This window comes from Panicum virgatum, chromosome 6N (genome assembly GCF_016808335.1).
Source record: "Panicum virgatum strain AP13 chromosome 6N, P.virgatum_v5, whole genome shotgun sequence".
Lineage (NCBI taxonomy): Eukaryota > Viridiplantae > Streptophyta > Magnoliopsida > Poales > Poaceae > Panicum > Panicum virgatum.
This window is the reverse complement of record NC_053150.1, coordinates 6,973,800-6,997,431: the sequence shown is the minus strand read 5'-3', so window position 1 is coordinate 6,997,431 and position 23,632 is coordinate 6,973,800. Positions and strand designations below refer to the sequence as shown.

At 44.5% G+C, this 23,632-nt stretch overlaps 1 protein-coding gene across 1 annotated transcript; it reads left to right on the top strand.

The window, feature by feature from the left end:
• The first annotated feature begins 8,241 nt into the window (after nucleotides 1-8,241).
• Nucleotides 8,242-11,013, top strand: LOC120677485 (G-type lectin S-receptor-like serine/threonine-protein kinase At2g19130). The gene has a single exon (XM_039958638.1). The coding sequence runs from the start codon at nucleotides 8,362-8,364 to the stop codon at nucleotides 10,762-10,764; it is 2,403 nt and encodes an 800-aa protein (XP_039814572.1). The 5' UTR covers nucleotides 8,242-8,361; the 3' UTR covers nucleotides 10,765-11,013.
• The last annotated feature ends 12,619 nt before the right edge of the window (nucleotides 11,014-23,632 follow it).

The window sequence follows — 23,632 nt, the reverse complement described above, 5'->3', positions numbered from 1 at the left end:
ACATATAAAATTCTAGCATTACTAGATACAGGTTGTACGAAAAATATTATCCATGATAAATACTTTGCAAAGTGTCCTGAATTAGTAACAACCATAGATGACGATAAGGCAGATATATCTACAGATATGTCAGGAATGAAAAAGATTCATAACCAAATCGCGTATAATATTGAATCATATATAAACGGTACAAAATATATAATAGATGAAATAACAATAAGAGATCTATCTGCTATAAAAGATGACATGATCATTGGATTAAGGTTTTTACAATACTCCATAAGTGCTTTAATAATAACAGAACAAGGCGTAACATTTATTCCATATCATGATAATGTTCCATTTGTCTCTGAAGTTAAAAAGCTTAAAACTCAATGTCTACAAATAGAAGATATTGAAAATCTGAAGGTAACCATAATAAAGAAGCTTTAGAAATAATAGATCTCGGTGAAAATATTGAAAACTAATATAGAAACATCCCATATAGAATGCATTGGGTTGCAATCATTTGCCCCAAACTGGTATAGAGATATAAAATCTAAAAAAGATATTGATAGAATAGTGCAAAGGTTAGAAGATATACAAATAATTGGAGAAATCCCAATAAAACATTGGGAAAAGAATGCTATAATATGCAAGATAAATATTATAAACCCAGATTATATAATCAAAACCGCTCCAATAGAAGCTACCCCGAAAGATATAGAAGAATTCAAAATGCATATTGAAGAATTATTAAAGCTAAAGGCAATAAGAGAAAGCAGAAGTCCGCATAGATCTACTGCCTTCATAGTAAGAAATCATAATGAAATCATTAGAGGAAAAACAAGAATGGTAATAAATTATAAAAGGCTTAATGATAATACTATAGATGATGCATACAATATTCCTAATAAGCAAGAATGGATAAATAGAATTCAAGGTAGTATATATTTTTCAAAGTTTGATTTAAAGTCTAGTTTCTGGCAAGTAAAAATGGCAGAAGAATCTATTCCTTGGACAGCATTCACATGTCCACAAGGACATTACGAATGGACTGTCATGCCCCTAGGCTTGAAAAACGCTCCTGCATTATTCCAAAGAAAAATGCAGAATATATTCAATGAAAACTTAGAATATATACTAGTTTATATTGATGATGTTCTAGTATTCTCAAAAACATATAAAGAACATATTGCTCATTTAGAAGTATTCTTTAGAAAGGTAGAACAAAATGGGCTTATATTATCTAAAAAGAAGATGGAGATATGTAAAGAAAGTGTCAATTTTCTTGGCCATAAAATAGTCGAAGGTAAAATATATTTACAAGATCATATTGTGAAAAAGATCCTCGATTTCCCAGATAAAATGGAAGATAAGAAAGTATTACAAAAATTATGCTAGAAATTATATTGATAACTTAGCAAAACTTGCTGGTCCACTATATGCTAAATTAAGAAAAAGTGGGCAAAGATATTTTAATTCAGAAGATGTTAAGTTAGTTCAAACTATAAAGGAAAAGGTAAAAAACCTAAAGCCTTTAGAACTCCCTTTAGATGAAAATTATTTCATCATAGAAACCGATGCATCAATATCAGGATGGGGAGCCATATTAAAGCAAAAGCCAAATAAATATTCTCCAAAGGTAGAAGAAAAAATATGTAGATATGCTTCAGGAAATTATAAACTAAAAACAATCAATAATACTGATCGAGAGATATTAGCAGTTATATATGCTATAAATGCTTTTCGTCTATATTTAGGCTTCAAAGAATTTACAGTAAGAACAGACTGTGAAGCCATATATAAATATCATAATCAAATAAATAGCAAAAAGAGTTGAGAAATTTACTTTCTTGGCCCTAAAAAAGTTGATGCTTACTTTCTTTACTTTCTTGGCCTAAATTTTTTTCATCTCTCTTATGTGACCCAAAATTTTGGATTCATTCCTTCCTTGCCTTTCCATCCACTCCGTTAGTTTTTCCGTCCGCCGCTGCCATTGGGCATGCCCCCGAGGCCGAGGGCGCACGCTGGCTGTCTTGGCCGTGGGCGAGGCAGCCGTCGGCAGCGCGCCGGGCAGCAGCGCAGGTGAGATGACAGGCGAACCCGGCAGTGGTGCAGGTAACGCGCGCGCCTCCTATCCCGCGCGGGCGGCGGCGCAGGGGCGCGCCCGAGCTCCTCAAGGCTTGTGCGGGCGCCGGTTGCGTAGGCGACGAGCGCGGGCCGCGGCCAGCAGCGCAGGCGGCATGCGCTTGAGGGCCTCCTGCCCCGCGCAGGCGACGGTGCAGGCAGCTCGCGCTGCGCGGGCGACGGCGGCCGCGAGGGGCTAGCGCGAGCGCGGCGGCCGGGGGCTCCAGCTCTTGTTCCCCGGCCTCCCTCGCTCGCGGCCAGCTCGCCCAATGGGCGCCGAGCGGCGGCGTGTGGGCGCCGGACAGCAGCGAGCAGGTGACGGGCGGCAACAACGCGATGGGGCAAGGCAGGTCGGTGGCCGGCGCTTGCGGTCACTGCCGACGAGGTCGCGCCGGGTGCGAGAGAGGCGGCCGCTCGCGTTTGTTGGAACCGGGCCGCCGACGCACAGCGTGCCCGCCACACACCCCAGGCCGTCGGGCCGCCACACACGAGCCCGAACACACGGCAGCGGGTTTTATGTCTGTTGGGCCGACACTCCCCTAAAAAGCTAGCCCATTAGGGGGTTGCACCATCAACCTTATAAACCATGCTTGCCCACCCACAACTCACAATGTGGGACTATTCCCAATAATCTCCCCCTCACACATTGGGCCGAGATTTATCTGAGAATGCACTAGGGCGACCTGAACCCTGATACCAAATGTTGGAGTCTAGCCTACAGCTCGCTCTCTTTCTCACGCTAGACGGAGGTAGAAGATGAACAGTAAGACACTCAAATATGGCGCCGAACGCCCCGGCCGCGCATACGGCCTGTATGTTGGCTTCTTGTTCAATCAAACGACTCGACTCAAGTTACATACACCGATTACATGGCCCTTTATAGCCCCTCTGGCGACGCAGCGCCCACACAGCTCACTGCGGCGAACTCGACCCGGACGTACGCGCCCTCCCTGGCGACCCTGCCTTCTCCACGATCTGAGCAACAGACTCTTGCGTGAGAGTCGGTCTTCCGTTCTGCCCGCAGCCACGTCCAACGGCTTGACCATCCATGCGGCTGCAACTTCTCCTCAACCACCAGCACGCGCCGCACGTCATGCTGAACTCGTCTCTGGACGCGAACGCGAGCACATACACGCGTACCATCCTGCCGAGCCTACTACGATACCTAGAACGTGGCCACACCGCCGTCCTAGCTTGACACGGACTCTCCCTAAACACAAGCTAACTAACTCAAACAAGAACGCACGCACGCGACCCAGATCCTAACAACCTAAACAGGACGTGGCCATCAACGTCCTGGACTCAACACTGGACGCGAACACAAGCACCAACTCATGCGCCAGCGAACACAACACACGCGCACGCCACGGCCACGAACACCATGGCGAGTTTTATTCCTAACAATCTCCCCCTAAACCACGACATCACAACGCTTCCCGACCTACAGAAGTGTCGCCGCCACGGCCGCCACTACGGCCTCCCGACACGACACGAACCTTGCAGGGTGCCGGGAGCAGCGCCACACGCTGCTGCCCCATCTCCTTTCTCGTGGGGACGGCGCCACACACCGCCACAGCCACCATCTTCTTCCTCCGGCGCCGCACGCCATTGATGCCGTCGTGCTCGAACACGAACTGGTTGACACCTCCACCATCACTGCAAGAATCGCCACACGATCCCACCGCTGGCACACTTGCAGACTGCGGGCGCCAAACGCCCTCCGGCGACACACGCCGCTGAGGCACCACGCCCGAACATGGGGCCTTCACAACGCCTCTGCCTCACCAAGGCAGCAGGACCACGCACCTCCAATGGCAACATACGGCCGGAGCTTCATCCCATCGCAGCTGCCGACGAATGCCGCCTTGTGCCGGCCACCACCAGCACGCCTCCGGCGAACGTCGCCACCGCCGGCACGCCACCAGCGAGGGGAGCGAGCCCACGACGAACCTACTCTTGATACCAATTGTTGGAACCGGGCCGCCGACGCACAGCGTGCCCGCCACATACCCCAGGCCGTCGGGCCGCCACACACGAGCCCGAACACACGGCAGCGGGTTTTAGGTCTGTTGGGCCGACACTCCCCTTAAAAAGCTAGCCCATTAGGGGTTGCACCCTCAACATTATAAACCATGTATATATATATGTATATATATGTATGTATATATGTATATATATGTGTATATATATGTATGTATATATATGTATGTATATATATATATGTATGTGTATATATATATATATATGTATATATATATATGTGTATATATATATGTATATATATGTCTCTATATATATGTATATATATATATATATCTATGTATATGTATATATATGTATATGTATATATATGTATATATATGTATATGTGTATATATATATATATATATATATATATATATATATATATATATATATATATATATAATATGAAGGGTGGTAGCTGTAGGGATCCTTGTAAGAACTTGATTTCCCTTTCAATACAAGGAAGATTCCTCGTCCAAATCATGTACTTGTGCTGCAGCGCACCCTCCCCCTTTCTCTTGTTTGGTTCTTCGAGTTCTTCCCTTGGTTTTTGTGTTCTTTGTGTTTGCCAAGGATGAACTCATGATCTTTTGGTTCTTTCGTGATGCTATGATGTGGGTGGATAGATCTTGAGTGATCTTTGCCTTTGAAACCCTGTGAGCTCACTTGGATCTTGAACTTTTCGAGGTGCTCAAGTTCTTGCCTTGTTCGTGAGTGAAACTACAATTCCTAGTGATCCCGTGACCTTTTTCTTAGATCTTTTTGGGATTACACTCCATATGGCCTAAACATTGTAGGCATAAAATTTCTTCTCATTTGGACTTGGTTTGATTTGAGTTTGGATCAAGTTTGGACAATCCACGGACAAAATAGGGTTTCGGAGCAATTTTTGTACACACCGGACCGTCCGGTGTTAACACTACCGGACCGTCCGGTGCATGTAACTGGCCTCAAGGTGCTTTTGTGATTCTCGCTGTCCAGAACGCCTGGTGCGTTCATCTCAGGGTTCGCTTGGTTCAGAAGCCTCCCTGTCCAATTCGTCCGGTGCAGTCATCACCGGACTGTTCGGTGCATTGTGTGGATCTTTTCGCACCGGCTTAGCCTTCCAGTACTTTGTACACACCGGACCAGCCGGTGCGTACGGGGAAGGTCGTTTCTTCACGGGTTTTCTCGAGTTTTGGTCGGGCGGCTTTTGTGCACACCGAACCGTCCGGTACTTGCACACCGGACCGTCCGGTGCGAGCTGTTGGCGCTGTTTGGCTCGTTTTGTGTCTGTTCTCATGGACGTTTGAGCGAGTTCTTCTGCTTTGGATTAGATACGTATATGTGCAGTGTACGATATCTAACCTTCTATGGTAGGGTTTCATGTTGGGGTTTTGAATACGAGTTTTTCAGTAGCTCCTATTCACCCCCTCTAGTCCTACATAGACTGCTTCAGATGATACAATAAACTTGCTTGACAAGTCCAACATATATAGACTTAAAGAAAAATGCACCAGAGGTCCATTAACTTATTAACTAGAGAGTATTTTAATAATGGGATAAGATGAGTGAGATATGGATAGAAAGATGGAATATGATTTATCCCATGTTTAGATAGGGGATAGGGAAATAAATGTGAGTGGTGGATCCCATCTCCATTTTTTGTACCATATCCCTATCCCAAACCCTATCCCACAATATCCAAACGCCGCCTTAGATCCACTAACTCAGAAAATTATTTTTTAGATTCATAAACTTTTTAAAGTGTATCATATAGGTCTATACCCCTTAGTGTGTGCACCTAACACTGACAAAAAAATACATATCAAATTATGTATATTGCCAAAAAAAATATAAAATCTACTTAGCTTTGTTATCTTTGTATTGACGATACCTACATAATGGGACTAACCTTGACAAGTAAAATGACCACTTTGCCCCTGTTTAAATGCTAAAACAAATTTAAATATTAAAATTTATTTGTATTTATTTTGAACCCAAAACAACAAGCATTATCCATGAAACTTTTCCACATGCACTGACTAAAATACATGTAACATGATTTTTGTGCAATTTATTGAGTAGTACAACAAGTAAAAGAGCATAATTCATAAAGTCATTGTTTTTTTAAGAAAACATCAACTTCTTACCACGATAAATTTATACATGCACATATAGAACATAACATGCACATTGATATTTTTTTCAAGGTTTTTAGATATACAGAACATTACTTATGAGAAAAAAGTGACTAAACATTTATTTAGCATAAATAGGAGTAAAGTGATCATTTTACATGTTAGTCAGGTCCATTTTGTAGATCTCATCAAGACAAATCTAACAAAGTTCATTTAGAAATTTATGACATATATATGATTTGATATGTGTTTTTTGGTCGGTGTTAAGTGCATCTTCTAAGTAGTGGACTTATGTCATAAAGTCCAACATAAAGTTTATATGCAAGGGCTAGTTTGGCAACCTCTATTTCCATGGGATTTGGTGGAAAAATGGTAAGAATGGAGAGAAAGTTAGCTATTTTTTTCAATTTCCATCATTTTCCCACCAAATCCCATGGAAATGGGGGTTGCCAAACTAGCCCCAAGTGTAAAAATGAGTTCATTTTTTTGAGCAAAAATGAGTTCACTAGACAAGTCCAACAAGACGACGGCATTTATTGGCAGATAATACATATTGCGACGGCCCAGGCGGGGAGGGAAAAACGGGCCGCAGGGTTGTGGGAGAGAGAGAGAGGAAGAGAGCTGGGCCAAGGCCTAGATAGGGAGAGGAAACAGAGGCAGGCCACGAGAAGGGAAAAGGGAGAGGAAGGTTGGATCGAGGCCCAGGTTAGCGTGGGGTTGGGCTGAAAAAGAAAAAGGGAAGGGAGGGATGTTTTCTGAACTTTTTCTTTGAAACTTTTCAAACTCTTGTTTTTGAGGTTTTAACAATCTATAAATTCAAATAAATTTGAATTTAAATCCTTAGGTATTCATACAACAACAAAACAAGTGCAGCAGCATGGATACAACAACATGTTAAGACAATGCCATTTGTTGGCACATGTAGTACTGATAAAATAAATTACAATTTACAAACCTCTCTTACTGTACAATGGACGCCCTCTAATTTTGAGGATTGACCGACGAAGATCATTCAGATAATCTTAGGTTATTCAAGGATAAGACGGTGCCCTTTGGTTATTCATACAAGCCCTACACAGAGTTTGTACGCCAAGTCTAAAAACGAGTTCACATGACAAGTGCAACTCAGAGTTCACAAGACGATGGCATTTGTTGGCACATATTATAGATTACGATCAGAACAGATAATACGAAACAAACATCCTTCAATTTCTTACTATACAGTGGGCATCCCCATACGTAGAACTGTAGAAGTTTGACTGGGACCAAAAAAATTCAGCTAAGCTGTCCAAATTGTCAAAGGTTGTTGAATGATACGTCAAGAAGATATCATTTGATGACAGACTGATTTGAGATGTCCGCACCCACATCCCCACCCATCTCGTTGACCTGTGCACTGTGTTTGCCCAGCTCCTTTCTCTCAACTCACACACGCTGCACTCACTCTTGTCGGCCTCTCTCGGTGGATGGAAGACCGAACGCACAAACAAATCACACTCACAAAGCACTCTCTTGTGTATTCACTAATCACCAGCAAAACACTCACAGCACGCACACGTACGGCAGAGCTCGCACTCTCTCTGCGCTCTGAACACACGCACAGAGCTTCTTGGCAGGACACATACCGGCACACACCCCGGTATTTAACACTGCACACACAACGCTTGGTCAAGTCTCCACGAAAGCACGATCTCCATCTGGTCCCCAAAACTGGGGCACGTCCAGCAGCTGCATGCTGGTCCAACGTCCTCGGCGCGGCTCCTCCGTCCAACGGACCTTGACCCAGCACCCAAGTCTCACGGCAACTCCACGTCCACGATGCATGCACGGCGCAGTTCTCCAACCATCCGCGCGACCCGGCCTCCACTCGACAGCCGCGTCCACCACGCACTCCACAAGCCACTGCGCCGCACCACTCCGGCCAGCAGCTCGAACACATTTGGTCACACAACTTGACCACACTAACACACACACTATCTAAATCATAAACTCCTAAACAACAAGATTATATCTAATACACTGGACTGATGAGCCCTCCCAAACAAGTCGACCAGCTAGTTTGCACTTTGCAGCAATCCTGCTCTGATCGATCCTGTAATTTTCCACCATGGCTCTCCTTCATGTCGTTGTCCTTCTTGTTCTTGGACTCCTCTTCCTTCACGCCCCGTCCTGCTCCGTCGCCACGGACACGGTGACACCAGGCAATGGGCTCGCCGGCAGCAGCAGGCTCGTCTCCAACAACAGCAAGTTCGCGCTGGGCTTCTTCAAGATGGACAGTAAGTCCTTCAACTACACCAACCCCTACACTTACCTCGGCATATGGTTCAACAAGGTCCCCAAGCTAACTCCACTCTGGAGCGCCAATGGCGAGAGCCCTGTCATCGACCCCACTTCACCTGAGCTTGCGATCGTCGGCGACGGGAACTTGGTCATCATGGACGGGGCCACCAGGTCCATCATTTGGTCTACCCGTGCCAACACCACAACCACCGACACCATCGCCGTGCTCCAGAACGACGGCAACCTCGTCCTCCGAAGCTCCTCCAACTCATCCAACATCTTCTGGCAGAGCTTCGACTACCCGACAGACAACTTCTTCGCTGGTGCCAAGATTGGCTGGGACAAGGTAACTGGCCTGAACCGTCGCCTTGTTTCAAGAAAGAATTTGATAGATCAGGCTCCTGGCCTGTACACTGCGGAGCTACAGCGCAATGGGGTTGGCCATCTCGTATGGAACTCAACCGTCGAAATCGAGTCCACCGGGGAATGGAATGGCCAATACTTCAGCGCAGCGCCGGAGCTGATAGGCAACAGTGACAATCTGACAACTTTCAGGTATGTCAATAACGACAGAGAGGTGTACTTCACATGGATATTGCACGACCAGACGATGATCGTGCTCTCGCAACTAGATGTCTTTGGCCAAGGCCTGGTGAGTATTTGGATGGACGAATCGCAGGACTGGGTGACAATTTACAAGCAGCCTGTACTTCAGTGTGATGCCTATGCAACATGTGGACCATTCACTGTCTGCAATGAGAAAAATGAGGACCCAGTCTGCAACTGCATGAAGGGTTTCTCAATAAGCTCACCCAGAGACTGGGAGCTGGGGAACCGGAGAGATGGGTGCACGAGGAATACTCCACTGCGACGCTGCCGAATCGACGACGGCAGCAACACAGATCTCACAGATAAGTTCTATGCTGTGCAACAGGTCAGGTTGCCCAATGATGCAATGAAAATGCAGGCTGCAACAAGTGAAGATGATTGCTCACAGGTTTGCTTGGGCAACTGCTCATGCACTGCATATTCCTATGGGAAAGGAGGCTGCTCTGTCTGGCATGGCAAATTGACCAATGTAAGACAACGATCTGATGGAAATGGGGAAATACTGCACATCCGCCTTGCTGCAACAGAGGTGCCAAGGGCGGCAAGGAAGAACAGTAATGCCATTGGCATTGGTGCTGCCATTGGGGCAAGCGCTGCGGCTTTCGGCCTGATGATCCTTGGTCTGATGATTTGGAGGAGAAAAGAGAAGTGGTTCGCTCGCACACAGCTGGGAGATATTCAAGGTAGCATTGGGATCCTTACATTCCGATATGTTGATTTGGAGCGAGCAACTAAAAAATTCTCAGAGAAATTGGGGGGAGGCAGTTTCGGTTCCGTGTTCAAGGGATACCTAAGTGACTCATTTACCTTGGCAGTGAAAAGGCTCGATGGCGCCAAGCAAGGAGAGAAGCAATTCAGAGCAGAAGTGAGCTCTGTCGGAATCATCCAGCACATCAACTTAGTCAAACTGATCGGATTTTGTTGCGAAGGTGTTCAGAGGCTACTTGTTTATGAATACATGCCAAACCACTCCCTTGATGTGCATTTATTCAAAGCTAGTGATACGGTTCTGGATTGGAATCTCAGGTTCCAAATAGCTATTGGAGTTGCCAGAGGCCTGGCTTACTTGCACACTGGTTGTCGGGATTGCATTATACACTGTGACATCAAGCCAGAGAACATACTTCTTGATGCGTCTTTTGTACCTAAAATTGCAGATTTTGGCATGGCAAAGATCTTGGGGAGAGAATTTAGTCATGCAATAACTACAATGAGAGGAACTATCGGATATCTTGCGCCTGAGTGGATTAGCGGAGCACCTGTGACATCTAAAGTGGATGTTTACAGCTACGGAATGGTCTTATTTGAAATAGTGTCAGGCAGGAGGAATTCAAGCCAGGAATACTTCAATGATGGTGATTATTCAGCATTTTTCCCATTGCAAGTTGCACGCAAGCTTCTGAGCGGAGACATTGGAAGTCTGGTGGATGCAAATTTGCATGGTATTGCAAATCTTGACGAGGTTGAAAGAGTTTGCAGAGTTGCAGGCTGGTGCATTCAAGACAGTGAGTTTGATCGACCGACCATGACCGAGGTGGTGCAGTTTCTTGAGGGTCTTTCTGAGCTCGACATGCCTCCGGTGCCGAGACTGCTCAAAGCTATCACAGGAGGGTCACCATAATAAGTTTATTTGACATCTGTTTAGCTGTGCCACAGACTTGTATATAGTACTTAGAAAAAAATTAGCTATCCCGTGAGAACATAGTAGTTTACATCAGAGTAGTATATGTAAACTTGGCATTTGTGGCATGCTAGTAATCTGGGGGCGATAGTCTTTAAGAAAAAAAACAAATACATATGTATGATGCTTGAAACTTTTGATACCCAAGGAGGAGGAAATAAACTTTGTGGTATTTCTCATTTTGCAAAAGAAGGTTGTTATTCATTATATCTTAGGAATTGGCCAATAAAAGATGCCTCAACATTAGTCCTAAGCCTCTAGAAACTACCATGTTAATTAGAGAAAAGAAAAAAATATACAGCATTAAATGTAGCGGGTTCTAATTGTAATGGTTGATGTTGATTTTGTACATATATCCATGTGCTGGAGTACAGCTCTGATGTAAGGCTGTTTATATTAGTATCTTTAGAAAGGGTTGTAACTGTAATCAGATTGACTCGCGTCAGATAGCAATAGTTCCACAATGCATATCTTTATGTTAATTAACTTCCATACAATTCAAAGGAAAAGGAGGATTAACCAGATCGAGAGCGGCAGTTATCATCTGCCAGGCTTCAGTAGCATTCCTTCCTCCTCCAAATATTCAGTTCGGCACCGACCACCGAGCGTACCTGTTCACCGACTTCAGTAGCGATGTCCATCGTGCGTTCGTGCATCCAATGGACGGGCTTCCGGAAGCGCGGGGCGGAGGAACTGGGGGCGGAGGTGTTCAAAGCCTTCTCGGGGGTGCGCCGCGTTCGAGGGCGTGCACTGCGAACGTCGTCGTCATGACCGAGCTCCGACACCTCGCGCGCGTGCCGGCGGCGTGGGCGCGGGAGAGACGGAGTGGGCCGGCGGCGTGGCCGTGGGAGAGGCGGTGGGACTGCGGGAGAGCCAGTGGCTTCTTCCGTGCTCCGAAGAGATGGAGAAAGGTGGAAGAAGGGCAGTAAGGTCATTCGGTAAAGTTATCTGCCCAAAAACAATCAGGGCCTGTTTGGTAACTCTCCCCACTTCCCAGTCTTCCGTATTTTTACAGGTTCCAAATGGTACCTATTCATGAATACTCTAGTATTCAGAGAAAAAAGTGTTTGGTTGCTTCTTACAAAACTCTGTTTTGGAAACCATGATATAGGAAAAACATGGTACACAATCCTATATTACGCCACCTAGTCCTTGGTTGTGACAGGACAGGGGAGGCAGGACCACCCGTGCTTTGGTCGCCATGTTGCCGCACTGTCCGAAGATGTTCGGTGTGGGAATGGAGCTCGGCCACTGGCTGTCGCCATGCCTAGATTGGGAGGAGGAGGAGGCGATGGTGACAGATAAGATGGAGGGGCACGAGCGCCACACATCGATCTCCTCTTCCGAGCATCGGCTAGCACAGCGCGGTAGGACGATGATGGAGCCGAGGAGCGGCGGACGTAGGGAAGGAGGCGGCAGCCGTGTAGGGTAGGAAGGTAGGGGCCGACGAATCAGGATTCATTCCATGCAAAAGGACACGCGCAACTACGCTTTGCGTAGGATCCACGCAACACGTTGGACGGTATGATGATAGGCCGTCAGGGCAGCCAGACGACACGTGTCAATCTGTGAAAGGGGCATGGACGCGAGACGCACTGGATGCGGCAATTAGGCTGATGGGGTGTTTAGTTCATTTTGCAAAATTGTGTAAAGATGTAAAGAGGGCATTTGAAGTACTAAATGAAGTCTATTTGCAAAACTTTTTGCATAGATGAGTTGTAAATCGCGAGACGAATCTAATGATGCTAATTAATCCATGTTTAATCAATAATTAGCGGATGGTTACTGTAGCATCACTGTTGCAAATCATAGATTAAGTAGGCTCATTAGATTCGTCTCGCGATTTACTGCCCAACCATGCAAAAAGTTTTGTAAATAGACTTCATTTAGTACTTCAAATTAGCAAGATTCCGTTTCACTTTAATGCGTTTACGGTTTTTTTTGCGTTTACATGTAAAGATCTAAACAGGGCCTGAGTACAGCGATGAAGACCAAACCGGGGACCAAATGCCACATCATCTTTCAATTTTACATTTGCACCCCTAAACTTTTTTTTCTCTCCCACGGAGCTCCATCTTCCCTCGTACCAAGCAGAGAGGCACGAGCAGGCAGAGAGGCGCAACGTGCAGCTCACCGGAGGCAAACCCAACTCGCTATCTAGAAAAATTCAGGAGAAACGGACAGGATGGAGAGGTCGGCCGACCTGCACCAGGGTCGCCCGACCTTGCATCTGCACGATAACTTCGTTACACCGCACCGTCACATCTCTCCCAGGCTCTCTCAGCAGAAACGAACACGCGCACGGGCTAAACCTCACCTAAGGTGGGTCAGCCGACCCTAACCTAGGTCGCCCGACCTTGGTTCTAGGCCTGCTAGCCCAACCCCATCTCGAGCCTGAGTTTTGGAGGCCAGGTTTGCACGTTTCATACTGTACACCTCCATAAAATTGTGTGCCTTACACATGAAACCTTGCTAAATTATGCTCTACATGATCATGATATCACTCAACTTGTGCTTGCACCATTTTATTCCTTATGCCAAAGTAATCTTGTCTTGGATACTTTTATGATTAGGGAACCACTTGATGTTTAGTTTGTTGATTCATGAGATATGAGATAATTAGAGAAAACTAAAGGAACCTCCCACATGAGTAAAGAGTTTTATTTTGTAAAATAAAATAAGGGCTCTATCTTGGATGATCTCAAGTTCCTATCTTCTTTCACCAGTGCCACATATATGAAAAACAAAACTTATACACGTTCATGCTTCCTTGATTGTTTTGAGTCTTATCAAATCTTGTGCCATTATAAGCATTCGAATCACTTGAGAATTTTGGCCTTCACATGCACGTTCCATAAAATAAAGTCTCTCAAAAAGGGTATACATTGAATTGTCAATGATCCTATTCAAGTTCCGTTTGAAAGAAGGAGAGGCATGGAAATCCGAAAAAAATGAAACAGAAAAGTATGGGAAAAGAGAAGAAAAAAATGAGAAAAAAAAAGAGATGGACTCCATGCCCTCTGCTCAAACATGGGAGTCAAACAAAGCACCCACAAAAGACAATTCCATACACTACACTTGCACTTGGCCAAATCTCATTTGATTATAAATTCTTTTGTGACACTTGCGTTGATTCGACAATATATATATACATGATAGGAAAGCCTCACTCTCCCCACTACCCAAACCTCCACAAAATCCTTAGTAGTGTAGGATGTGAGGAATATAAGTTTTTGGACAAGGACATTCCGTCCTGTGAGTGACTGAGAGTTGGACTTGAGATCAGAAGAGTTGGTTTGCCTTACTTTTTGAAAATCTTGAAAACCTCTCTGCTCATGTGATGTGGGAACCTGAAGTTAACTCTGATGCTCTTGTTCCATGTTTCAACATCCTAAAACCCAAGTGTAGACACCATTGAAATCCTAGGCAAGATGAAATAGTCAGGAATAACCTTGTGCTTGCTATGGTGTTCGTTGATGTTATGCTCTTTCCACTTATGCTTTACTCTCCTCTTTGCTCGAGGACGAGCAAAGATTTAAGTGTGGGGGGTGTTGGCGGTCAATAAAACCCATTTCGACCACCAATATTTCATGATTTATAGTATACTTTACCAAGTTTTCATCTGTCTCTAACTAGTTCCACAAGTTGTGCATAAAAGTTGTATGCAGGAGCACCTAACAGCCTAAACAATGAAGAATGTACAAATTAGAGGTGATGAGGCAAGAGGAAGGGAAAAGGGGCCAGACCCTACGGTCGGCCGACCAGCCACAGGGTTGGCCGACCTACCACAGGGTCGGCCGACCCCCTACCGAGGTCGCCCGACCCGGCCACGTCACCGATCCTCGACCTGCATGCAAGGAAACACAAAAGACATCAATCACAACCTTTGGATGGAGAATCCAATGAATCCAAGCGTCGAAACACCATCAACCCATGGATCAAAGACGTCACCAATCCAAGGGAAAGGCCATGCAACGAATCTGGGGCTAACACGTGGTCGCCCGACCTCCCCCAAGGTCGGCCGACCTTCCCCCGGAAGCATTTACCACGTGGTTCAACTGCTGTAACTGCCAACCACCATCAAGAGGCAAGATCAGGCCGTTGAAGGGCAGAGGCGGTTCATCGGAGGGTCGGGCGGCCTCTAGGGAGGTCGCCCGACCACCAACCTTTGCCCAAACTGACCTTGCACACCTACAAGTACCCCCCTCAGCCATCCTAGCTATAAATACCCCGGTGAAGGTCACTTGCAAGGTATGGTGGATCAATAGAATACAAGTGTGGTTGTGTAGTTGAGTGTAGAGTGTTGTAGTGAAGCCACCCTTGGCATTGTAGAGAGAGCCGAGTTGTATCAAGAGTGAGTAGCGAGTTGTAGAGTGAAGGAGTCAGAATTCTCTCTGGTCTTCTGTCCCCGAGCTCTTATTCTCAGAGGAATTACTCTCTTTCCAAGATTCAGTAAAGTTCCTTGCTCCCTTCTTTATTTAATTCATACTTACTTTATTTACATACTTAGTGTCTTGCTCAGTAGTTTACGGGTGCCAAGTGTGCTCTGGTTTAGCTATACAATTGTGCTTGCTCTCTGGCTTCGAACCAGCGTAGCAGTAAACTCGGTTGTGTAGACGTGGTGTCTAGACTAGAGTTTGCCTTGGAAGGTATCTTGTCCCACGCAGTTTTGGTTGGTAGTCCCACCTAGTGACAGCGGGTGTGTGTCCTGTGTAGTCCAACCCCGTCGTTCGGATAAGCAGTCATCGACGCATAGCTTTGTTCTATAGTGCCCGCCTTTCTCGTCTGGGTTATCAGCACTCTGGTATCCGGAAGTGGTTCTATAGGCTTAGTGTCCAAGTATACCTGTTGAGTAGAACACTAGTTTGTTTAGTAAAGTTAAGTTGTTTGAACCTGCTCCACTCTATCTTTATCTCTGCATTTGCTGTTCGGTTCTACCTGTTATACGTTAAGTTACTCCTCGTTCCTCGTGGATTTCGATACCCTGGAATACTCTTGGGTGAAAAGCTACAACGTGTTTCCGTGCGCTTACGGATTTAATTCATTAGGCTACGAAACGCCAACAGCCGGCGACCTGGGACTTAGTCCTTGGTGTCAGCCTCTTGGTCCAAAGGGAAGGTGGAGGTCGGGCGACCTGGTTACCTGGCCGGCTGGCTGGCCTAGTTATTCTTTGTGCACCTTGTTTCACCATATGTTTCGTGTTTTTGCACCGCAACATGTGTTCCTGCAAGATCTTTATACACAACCCGTGGAACCGGTTAACATGTATGAACTTTGAATAAAAATCACTCTTGTTACATGAAGTATTGGTGGTCAAAATAGGTTATAATGACCGCCAACAATAGGCCGTACCATACGGTCCATTATATTCGTTCGCGGCTTCAAGCTTCATACCCTCGACCAACATTGTCTGACCTATAGTCCAATCTTCTAGACCGTACCATACAGTCAGTGTAATCCTGGTCGCTTCCACTGCTTCCTTGCTGAAATGGTCTGGTCTACTCAAATCCTTTGAGACCGTACTTTCCGGTCTTCACATCTTCACTCCTCGGTCAGAATGGTCCGATGGTTATGGCAATCTATAGGACCGTACCATCCGGTCCATTATACTTGATCACTTCAGCTTCTCAGCCATCTCGGGAAACTTGGTCCTGTCATAGGACGGTCTCACAGACCATACCATCTGGGGCCCTTCGGGCCTTTCTTTTGGCTTTTCTTCTTCTTTTATCCCTTGCACCTAAACACTTAAGAATGTGCAACTAGACAAGTTCATTAGTCCAAGTGTTGGTTTCTAATGAATCACCAAAACACAACTATGGAAATATGGCACATGAGGCCATTTTCCTTACACCTGGCCCGGAGAACAATGAGACCTAGTTCCAGCGAAGTTTTGGGCCATCAGAAATTGCTGTCTGGGCAATGGGTCAGGCTCCATGGGTTTGGAGTCTGGATTGACATCTCAACCGGCCCTTTTTTACACCCTTCTCTTTTTTTTAAACCCAATCACTCCCATATATTAAAATATTCACAGGACCATTACAACCAGCGTTCAGAATAACCATTGCATAGTTCTCAAGTGGATCCAACCAAACACATGGTTGATTAGGCTCACAACTGAAACCCATAGGCGCAAGATAACAATGATATTTATGCTCCATATTGACATGATTTCATGAGTTTTCTAGGACAAATCATACGATGAAGTCATATTTTACTAACAATTAACCCCATATTCAAGTATGCTTGTTGTTTCTATGCTTTGTTGAATATTATAGGAAAATAAGGAAAATATCGCGAGTTCCTGAACTTGTGAAACCGGTCACGATGCGTCCTCGAATGAAACCGACGATGGTTTTGGCCGATGTGGACGCACACCTTGCCACGTCTTCATGTAAACGTGTACCCGAGCCCACATATCATGTTAATGGATCGCTAACCTAACATGTACACGTGTACCACAGAGTGGAGGCGTAGGTGGCTCGGGTCCGCCATGAGGTCCAGCACGGGCCGCATGGTGTCTACCTCGACGGCGCGCTGCGGTTCTCACGCACGCCGCCGTGGCTACATCCTTCTTCCTGTGCGCCGCCGGTCTCGATGAGAGAGACGAGCAGCGAGATGGCGGTGGCGTTGCAGCACTCCTCTAGGGGCACCGCTCTCACCCGGGGGCCAGATTCACTAGCAGCGACGGCCTCTGCCGCCAACGCCACAGGAGCCGAGTCGAGCCATCTGGCGGGTGGGCGCTGAGGCCGCCGCCGCGTTGCTGCTACTGAGCCAGCTCGCGGGTAGGCACCGAGGCCGCCGTTGTGTCGTTGCGCTCGCAGGTGGGCGCTGAGGCCGCCGTTGCGTCGCTGCTGCCGAGCCAGCTCGCGGGTGGGCGCCGAGGCCGCACCATGACTGGGTACCAGAGCCACGCCACCGCAGCGCTTGCGCTGAGGCCGCCATAAGCACACGCGCGCTGATGCCGAGGCCGCCGCCACGAGCGAGTGCCGGGGCCACGCTGTCGCGTCGTTGCCGCCAAGCCGGCTCACGGGCGGGTGCCGAGGCCTCCACGACTGAGCCCGCAAGCGGGCGCTGCCATTGCCACAATGTGGAGAGGATCTAGGAGAGAAAAGTCAAAGGGCAAAATCGCCAGTGAGGATATGGCGTCCTCCTTTTGCTGCCGCCGCTCTTCGCAGAGGAGGGCGACCACGCGCAAGGGGCAGGGCGATGTCGGGCGGGCGGGTGGTGAGAGCCAATGGACCGGCTTCATCGCTCTCCTGGTGTGATGAGTGATTGTCAACGAGGACAAAGCCCTCCGATGGACTGGATGTAGATGAAGACCTCGACGGACTGAGGCACAAGCCCTCCGATGGACTAGAGGCAAAGCTCGGCGTCGGTCAGCCATGGAAGTTCGTTACACGGAGGGGCGGTTCGGCAATGGCGGTGTAAGTCCTCCGATGGACTGCGAGGCAACTCCGATGGACTGGAGAAGCTGGGTGCCACCGTGGTGCTCCAACCCGAGTGCATGGCGCGAAGGCGTGCGAGGGAGGATTTGGCGACTTCAGCTCAAAACTGCCACCCAAGGTTTCAAAGCCTTGGTGAGTTGGGCCACAACTTGCCAAGATAGAAGAGAAGGGCCCAATCCGGCCCGAATGGAGACTTCCTAAAGTTTCTCGGTTTCTGACTTCAAAACCGGGGGCAGATCACGGATTGGACTACTGGCCACGTGGAGAACATCCGAGGATTGCGTGGAACTTACGAAGATCAAGACTTCATCGTGGTCGTCCGTTCCGAAATATCTTGTACCTCTTCGTTTCAGCACCTCAGGGCATTTAAAGTGTTAGGGGTCTTTATGTAAAACTGCAAAAACCGAGTCTAGGTATAAATAGGCTAAGAGGGGGTCATTAGAAAATCTCTTGGCTGCTAGGTTTTCATTTGCTTAGGGAAAATTTCGTCCTCAAGCTTTGAGCTTCATTTCCAAGTGAGTTAGGGTGAGATCTAACCACTAATTCAAGTGGGAAGGAGAGGGTGGTTGCTTGGGACGAATTTCCTTGGTTGTAATCAGATCTTGAGACCCTTCTAGGGAATTTAATCCAAGTGATTTCGTTCTCCAAGTTTGTGTGCTCGTTTCCCCTTCTCTCTTGTTCGGTTTTGGTCTCTATTCATGGATTTTGGGTGTTTTGCGTTGTCCATGGATGGGATCCGTTCTTTGCCTTGATCTTGCCTTGCTAGGAAGTGGTAAATCATACTAGCCTTGAGCTAGAATCTTTCAACCACGAGCAAGGGCCGATTTTGGGGTTTTTCGGTTCTTGCTTCTTTTCTCACCATCTCCACGAGATTTGCGATTCCCGTAAATCCCTAGATCATTTTGAGTTGATTCTTTGGGGGTTTGCTTTGGAATGGATTCAAGATCCTCTGTGCAAATTATCGTAGAAATTGGTTGAGGTTTGGTTTGGTTTGGTTTGGTTTTGGTCGATTTTTTTGGTGGGTTCGCGGCAGTTTTTCTCTGTTCCAGTTTCGGGCTGTCATCAAGACCTGACCGGACAGTCCGGTCTTTTGTCCGGTCAGGCCAAGCTGACTGTCCGGTCTCCCTCTGGTTCTTGAATGTTCTGGTTCTCGAGCTGTTTTGTCCGGTCAGGCCTTATGGCCTAGGGCGGACTGTCCGGTCTTGAGGTGGTTTTTGGCGTGTGTAGCTCCAGTTCCTTTGTCCGCCTTGCTGTCCGGTCTTAGGGTTGTTTTTGTTCGGTCTTTGGTTTTTGTTCTGCTTTGTTTTTCCTCGGTTTGTGTTGTGTTTTGTTTGCGTGTTTTTCTCTCGCTTTGTTTGTTCTTGGAGTTAGGTTCTCAAGTGTCCTAAAGTTGGTAATTTTCGATACTACACAACTTTGCACTTTGAGATGTTTAGTTTAGTTGTAGTGTGTCGGTGATAGATTTTGGTGTATGTTCTAGTGTGTCCTAGGGTTGATAGTATCTCCATACTATGCAACCTTGCACACTAGACTAGTGTAGTGTTTTAGGAGTCGTGTGCTTTCATTTAGGAGTTGATTTCATGTCCTAAGGTCGATAGCTTCTCCATGCTATGCAACCTTGCACAATTGTGTAGCGCATGTGTTGACTCGGCTTGCGTTCTTCTATGTGGACGTGGATTCGAGTGCTTCCGCTTGTCCCCGATACGTATCTGTTCAGTGGATGGTATCGGGGGTGTGTGTGTTTGTGTGAGAAGCGCACTTTGGGGGGATTGAGTTTGAGTTTTTTCAAGTGCTCCTATTCAACCCCCCCTCTAGTCGCACGTCTCGGTCCTACATGCGGCCGTCTAGGGGTGAATGCGTCCATGGTGGAGGTCATATAGTGTGGATGGGGATGGAAGAGACACTACAATACAAACACCTAGCCATGAAACCGGATCAGATACGAACGGATATCGGGAATCCCGTATTCGATCCTATATTTTTTCTCGGATACAGATTCAGACATAATTTTGTCAGATACAGATACAGATAGCCTCGAATACGAATCTTCTATCGGATATCAAGTAAAAACAACATCCACATATATCGTGTATGTTATGATAACTTAAATGTTTGTTGAGTCCAAAATACTACCAAATTATGCTTAATCGTGTAATATTTTATAAATTTAATTGTGTTTTCATGATTTGTTGCGGAAAGAAATTAATAATACACAAATAGACTCAGAAATTCATGATATTTGGCGGAAGGGAAAAATATGTCCACGTAGTATCCTCAAAAAAGTTTGGACAGAAAAACTCCAAAAGGTGTCGGTGTTTCTTTCATATGTCGTAGTTTAGGTTACGTGTAAACTCACCCTAATTATTCAAGTTCCAACGTGACCCATTGTTCAATTTATTATTTTCATATGGAAGTTTGAGGTTACCTTTGTATTGCATATTTATTGGTCTTGGTAAATTATTGCAATTTTCAGACAACACTAAAATATTTTATGAATTTAATTGCATTTTCATGATTTACCGCGGAAAGAAATTAATAATTCACAAATATATTAAAAATTTTATGATATTTGGCAGAGGGGCGAAATATGTCCACGTAGCATCCTCAAAAAAGTTTGGACAAGGGTGTTGGTGTTTCTTTCATATGGCTTCCACTCATAGTTTATGTTACGTGTAAAGTCACCCTAGTTATTCAAGTTTTAACATGACACATAGTTCAATTTATTATTTTCAAACGGAAGCTTGTGGTTACTTTTGTATTGCATGTTTATTGGTCTTGGTGAATTATTGCAATTTTCAAACAGCATTGTAATATGTTATGAATTTAATTGCATTTTCATGATTTACTGTGGAAAAATAATAATAATACACAAATAGACTAAAAAATTCATGATACTTGGCGGAGGGGCAAAATATGTCCGCGTAGCATCCTCAAAAAAGTTTGGACAAAAAAATATAAAGGGTGTCAATGTTTCTTTCATATGGCTTCCACTTGTAGTTTATGTTACGTGTAAAGTCACCCTAGTTATTCAAGTTTTAACATGACCCATAGTTCAATTTATTATTTTTATATGGGAGCTTGTGGTTACTTTTGTATTGCATGTTTATTGGTTTTGGTAAATTATTGCAATTTTCCGACAGCACTGTAATATGTTATGAATTTAATTGCATTTTCATGATTTACTGTGGAAAAAAATTTAATAATACACAAATAGACTCAGAAATTCATGATACTTGGCAGAGGTGTAAAATATGTCCGCGTAGCTTCCTCAAAAAAGTTTGGACAAGAAACTCTAAAGGGTGTCGCCGTGTCAGTGTTTCTTTCATACAGCTTCTACTCGTAGTTTAGGTTGCACGTAAAGTCACCCTAGTTATTCACGTTTTAACATGACCCATAGTTCAATTTGTTATTCTCATATGGAAGCTTGAAGTTACCTTTGTATTGCATGTTTATTGGTCTTGGTAAATTATTTGCAATTTTCTGATAATATTGTAATATTTTATGAATTTAATTGTATTTTCATGATTTATAGCGAAAAGAAATTAATAATACACAAATAGACTCAGAAATTCATGATATTTGGTACATGAGCAAAATATGTACATGTAGCATGCTCAAAAAAGTTTGGACAATAAACTCCAAAGGATGTCGGTGTTTCTTTCATATGGCTTTCAATCGTAGTTTAGGTTACATGTAATGTCACCCTAGTTATTCAAGTTTCAACATGACCTATAGTTCAATTTATTATTTTCATATGGGAGCTTGATGTTACTTTTGTATTGAACATTTATTGGTCTTGGTAAATTATTTGCAATTTTCAGACAACATTGTAATATTTTATGAATTTAATTGCATTTTCATGATTTTCTGCGAAAAGAAATTAATAATGCACAAATAGACTTAGAAATTCATGATATTTGGCAGAGGAGCAAAATATGTCCACGTAGCATCCTCAAAAAAGTTTGGACAACAAACTCCAAAGGGTGTCGGTGTTTCTTTCATATGGCTTCCACTCGTAGTTTAGGTTGCATGTAAAGTCACCCTACTTATTCAAATTCCAACATGACCCATCGTTCAATTTATTACTTTCATAATGGAGCTTGAGGTTACCTGTGTATTGAATATTTATTGGTCTTGATAAATTATTTGCATTTTTCATACAACACTACAATATTTTATGCATTTAGTATCATTTTTCATGATTTATTGCTAAAATAAATTAATAATATATAAATAGACTCAGGAATTCATGATATTTGGTGGATGGAGAACATATCTCAATGTAGAATCCTCAAAAAAGTTTTGACGAGAAACTCCATAGGTGCCGATGTTTCCTTCATATGGCTTTCATCTGTAGTTTAGGTTACACGTCATTCATCCTAATCATCCAAGTTTCAACATAACCAATAATTTATTTTATCATTTTCATATACCGATTTGAGGTTAATTTCTTATAGCATTTATTAGTATTGATAACTTATTTTTATTTTTCAAACACCACTACATATTTTATGCATTTAATATTATTTTTCATGATTTACTGCAGAAATAAATTAATAATATACAAATAGATTAAGAAATTCATGATATTTGGCAGAGGGGAAAAATATGTCCATAGGATCCTCAAAAAAGTTTGGACAAAAAACTTCATATGGTGCCGGTGTTTCTTTCATATGGCTTACATTCGTAGTTTAGGTTACAGTGATGTTATCCTAATTATCCAAGTTTCAACCTAACCAATATTTTACTTTATTGTTTTCATATTGGGACTTTAGGGCACTTTATTATAGCATGTTTATTGGTCTTGGCAACTTATTTGTATTTTTTAGACAACACTGCAATATTTTTTACATTTAATATCCTTTTTATGATTTACTGCAAAAAACAATTAATAATACACAAATAGTCTTAGAACATCAAATGAAATTAGTTGTATTGGAAAGATGATATTCTTAGCTTTCCATCTATATATAGAACGTCCAAAACGGAGTCCGTATGCGACTTTGGTGCTCGTTTTCGTGTGCTCCTGTCCAGACGGATAATAGCTTGGATATTCGATATCCGACGGATACCGAGCATCCCGTATCCGTATCTGATATCCGACACACTATTCGATATCCGTATCCGTTATCCGATTAAGGTATCCGAATTTCCGAATTTGCTATCCGAATGCTGTTTGAACCTTTCGGACGGACGGATAGTCGGAAAATATCCGTCCCACTTTCATCCCTACAAACACCCCTATAGCAATGTATACATAGCAACGGAATGGGTTATACGTTGCAAGAAATTGATTAGAGCATCTCCAAGAGTTTGTCATATTTTACTTTGGCATATCTTGTGTTTTGCCAACTTCTAAAAAA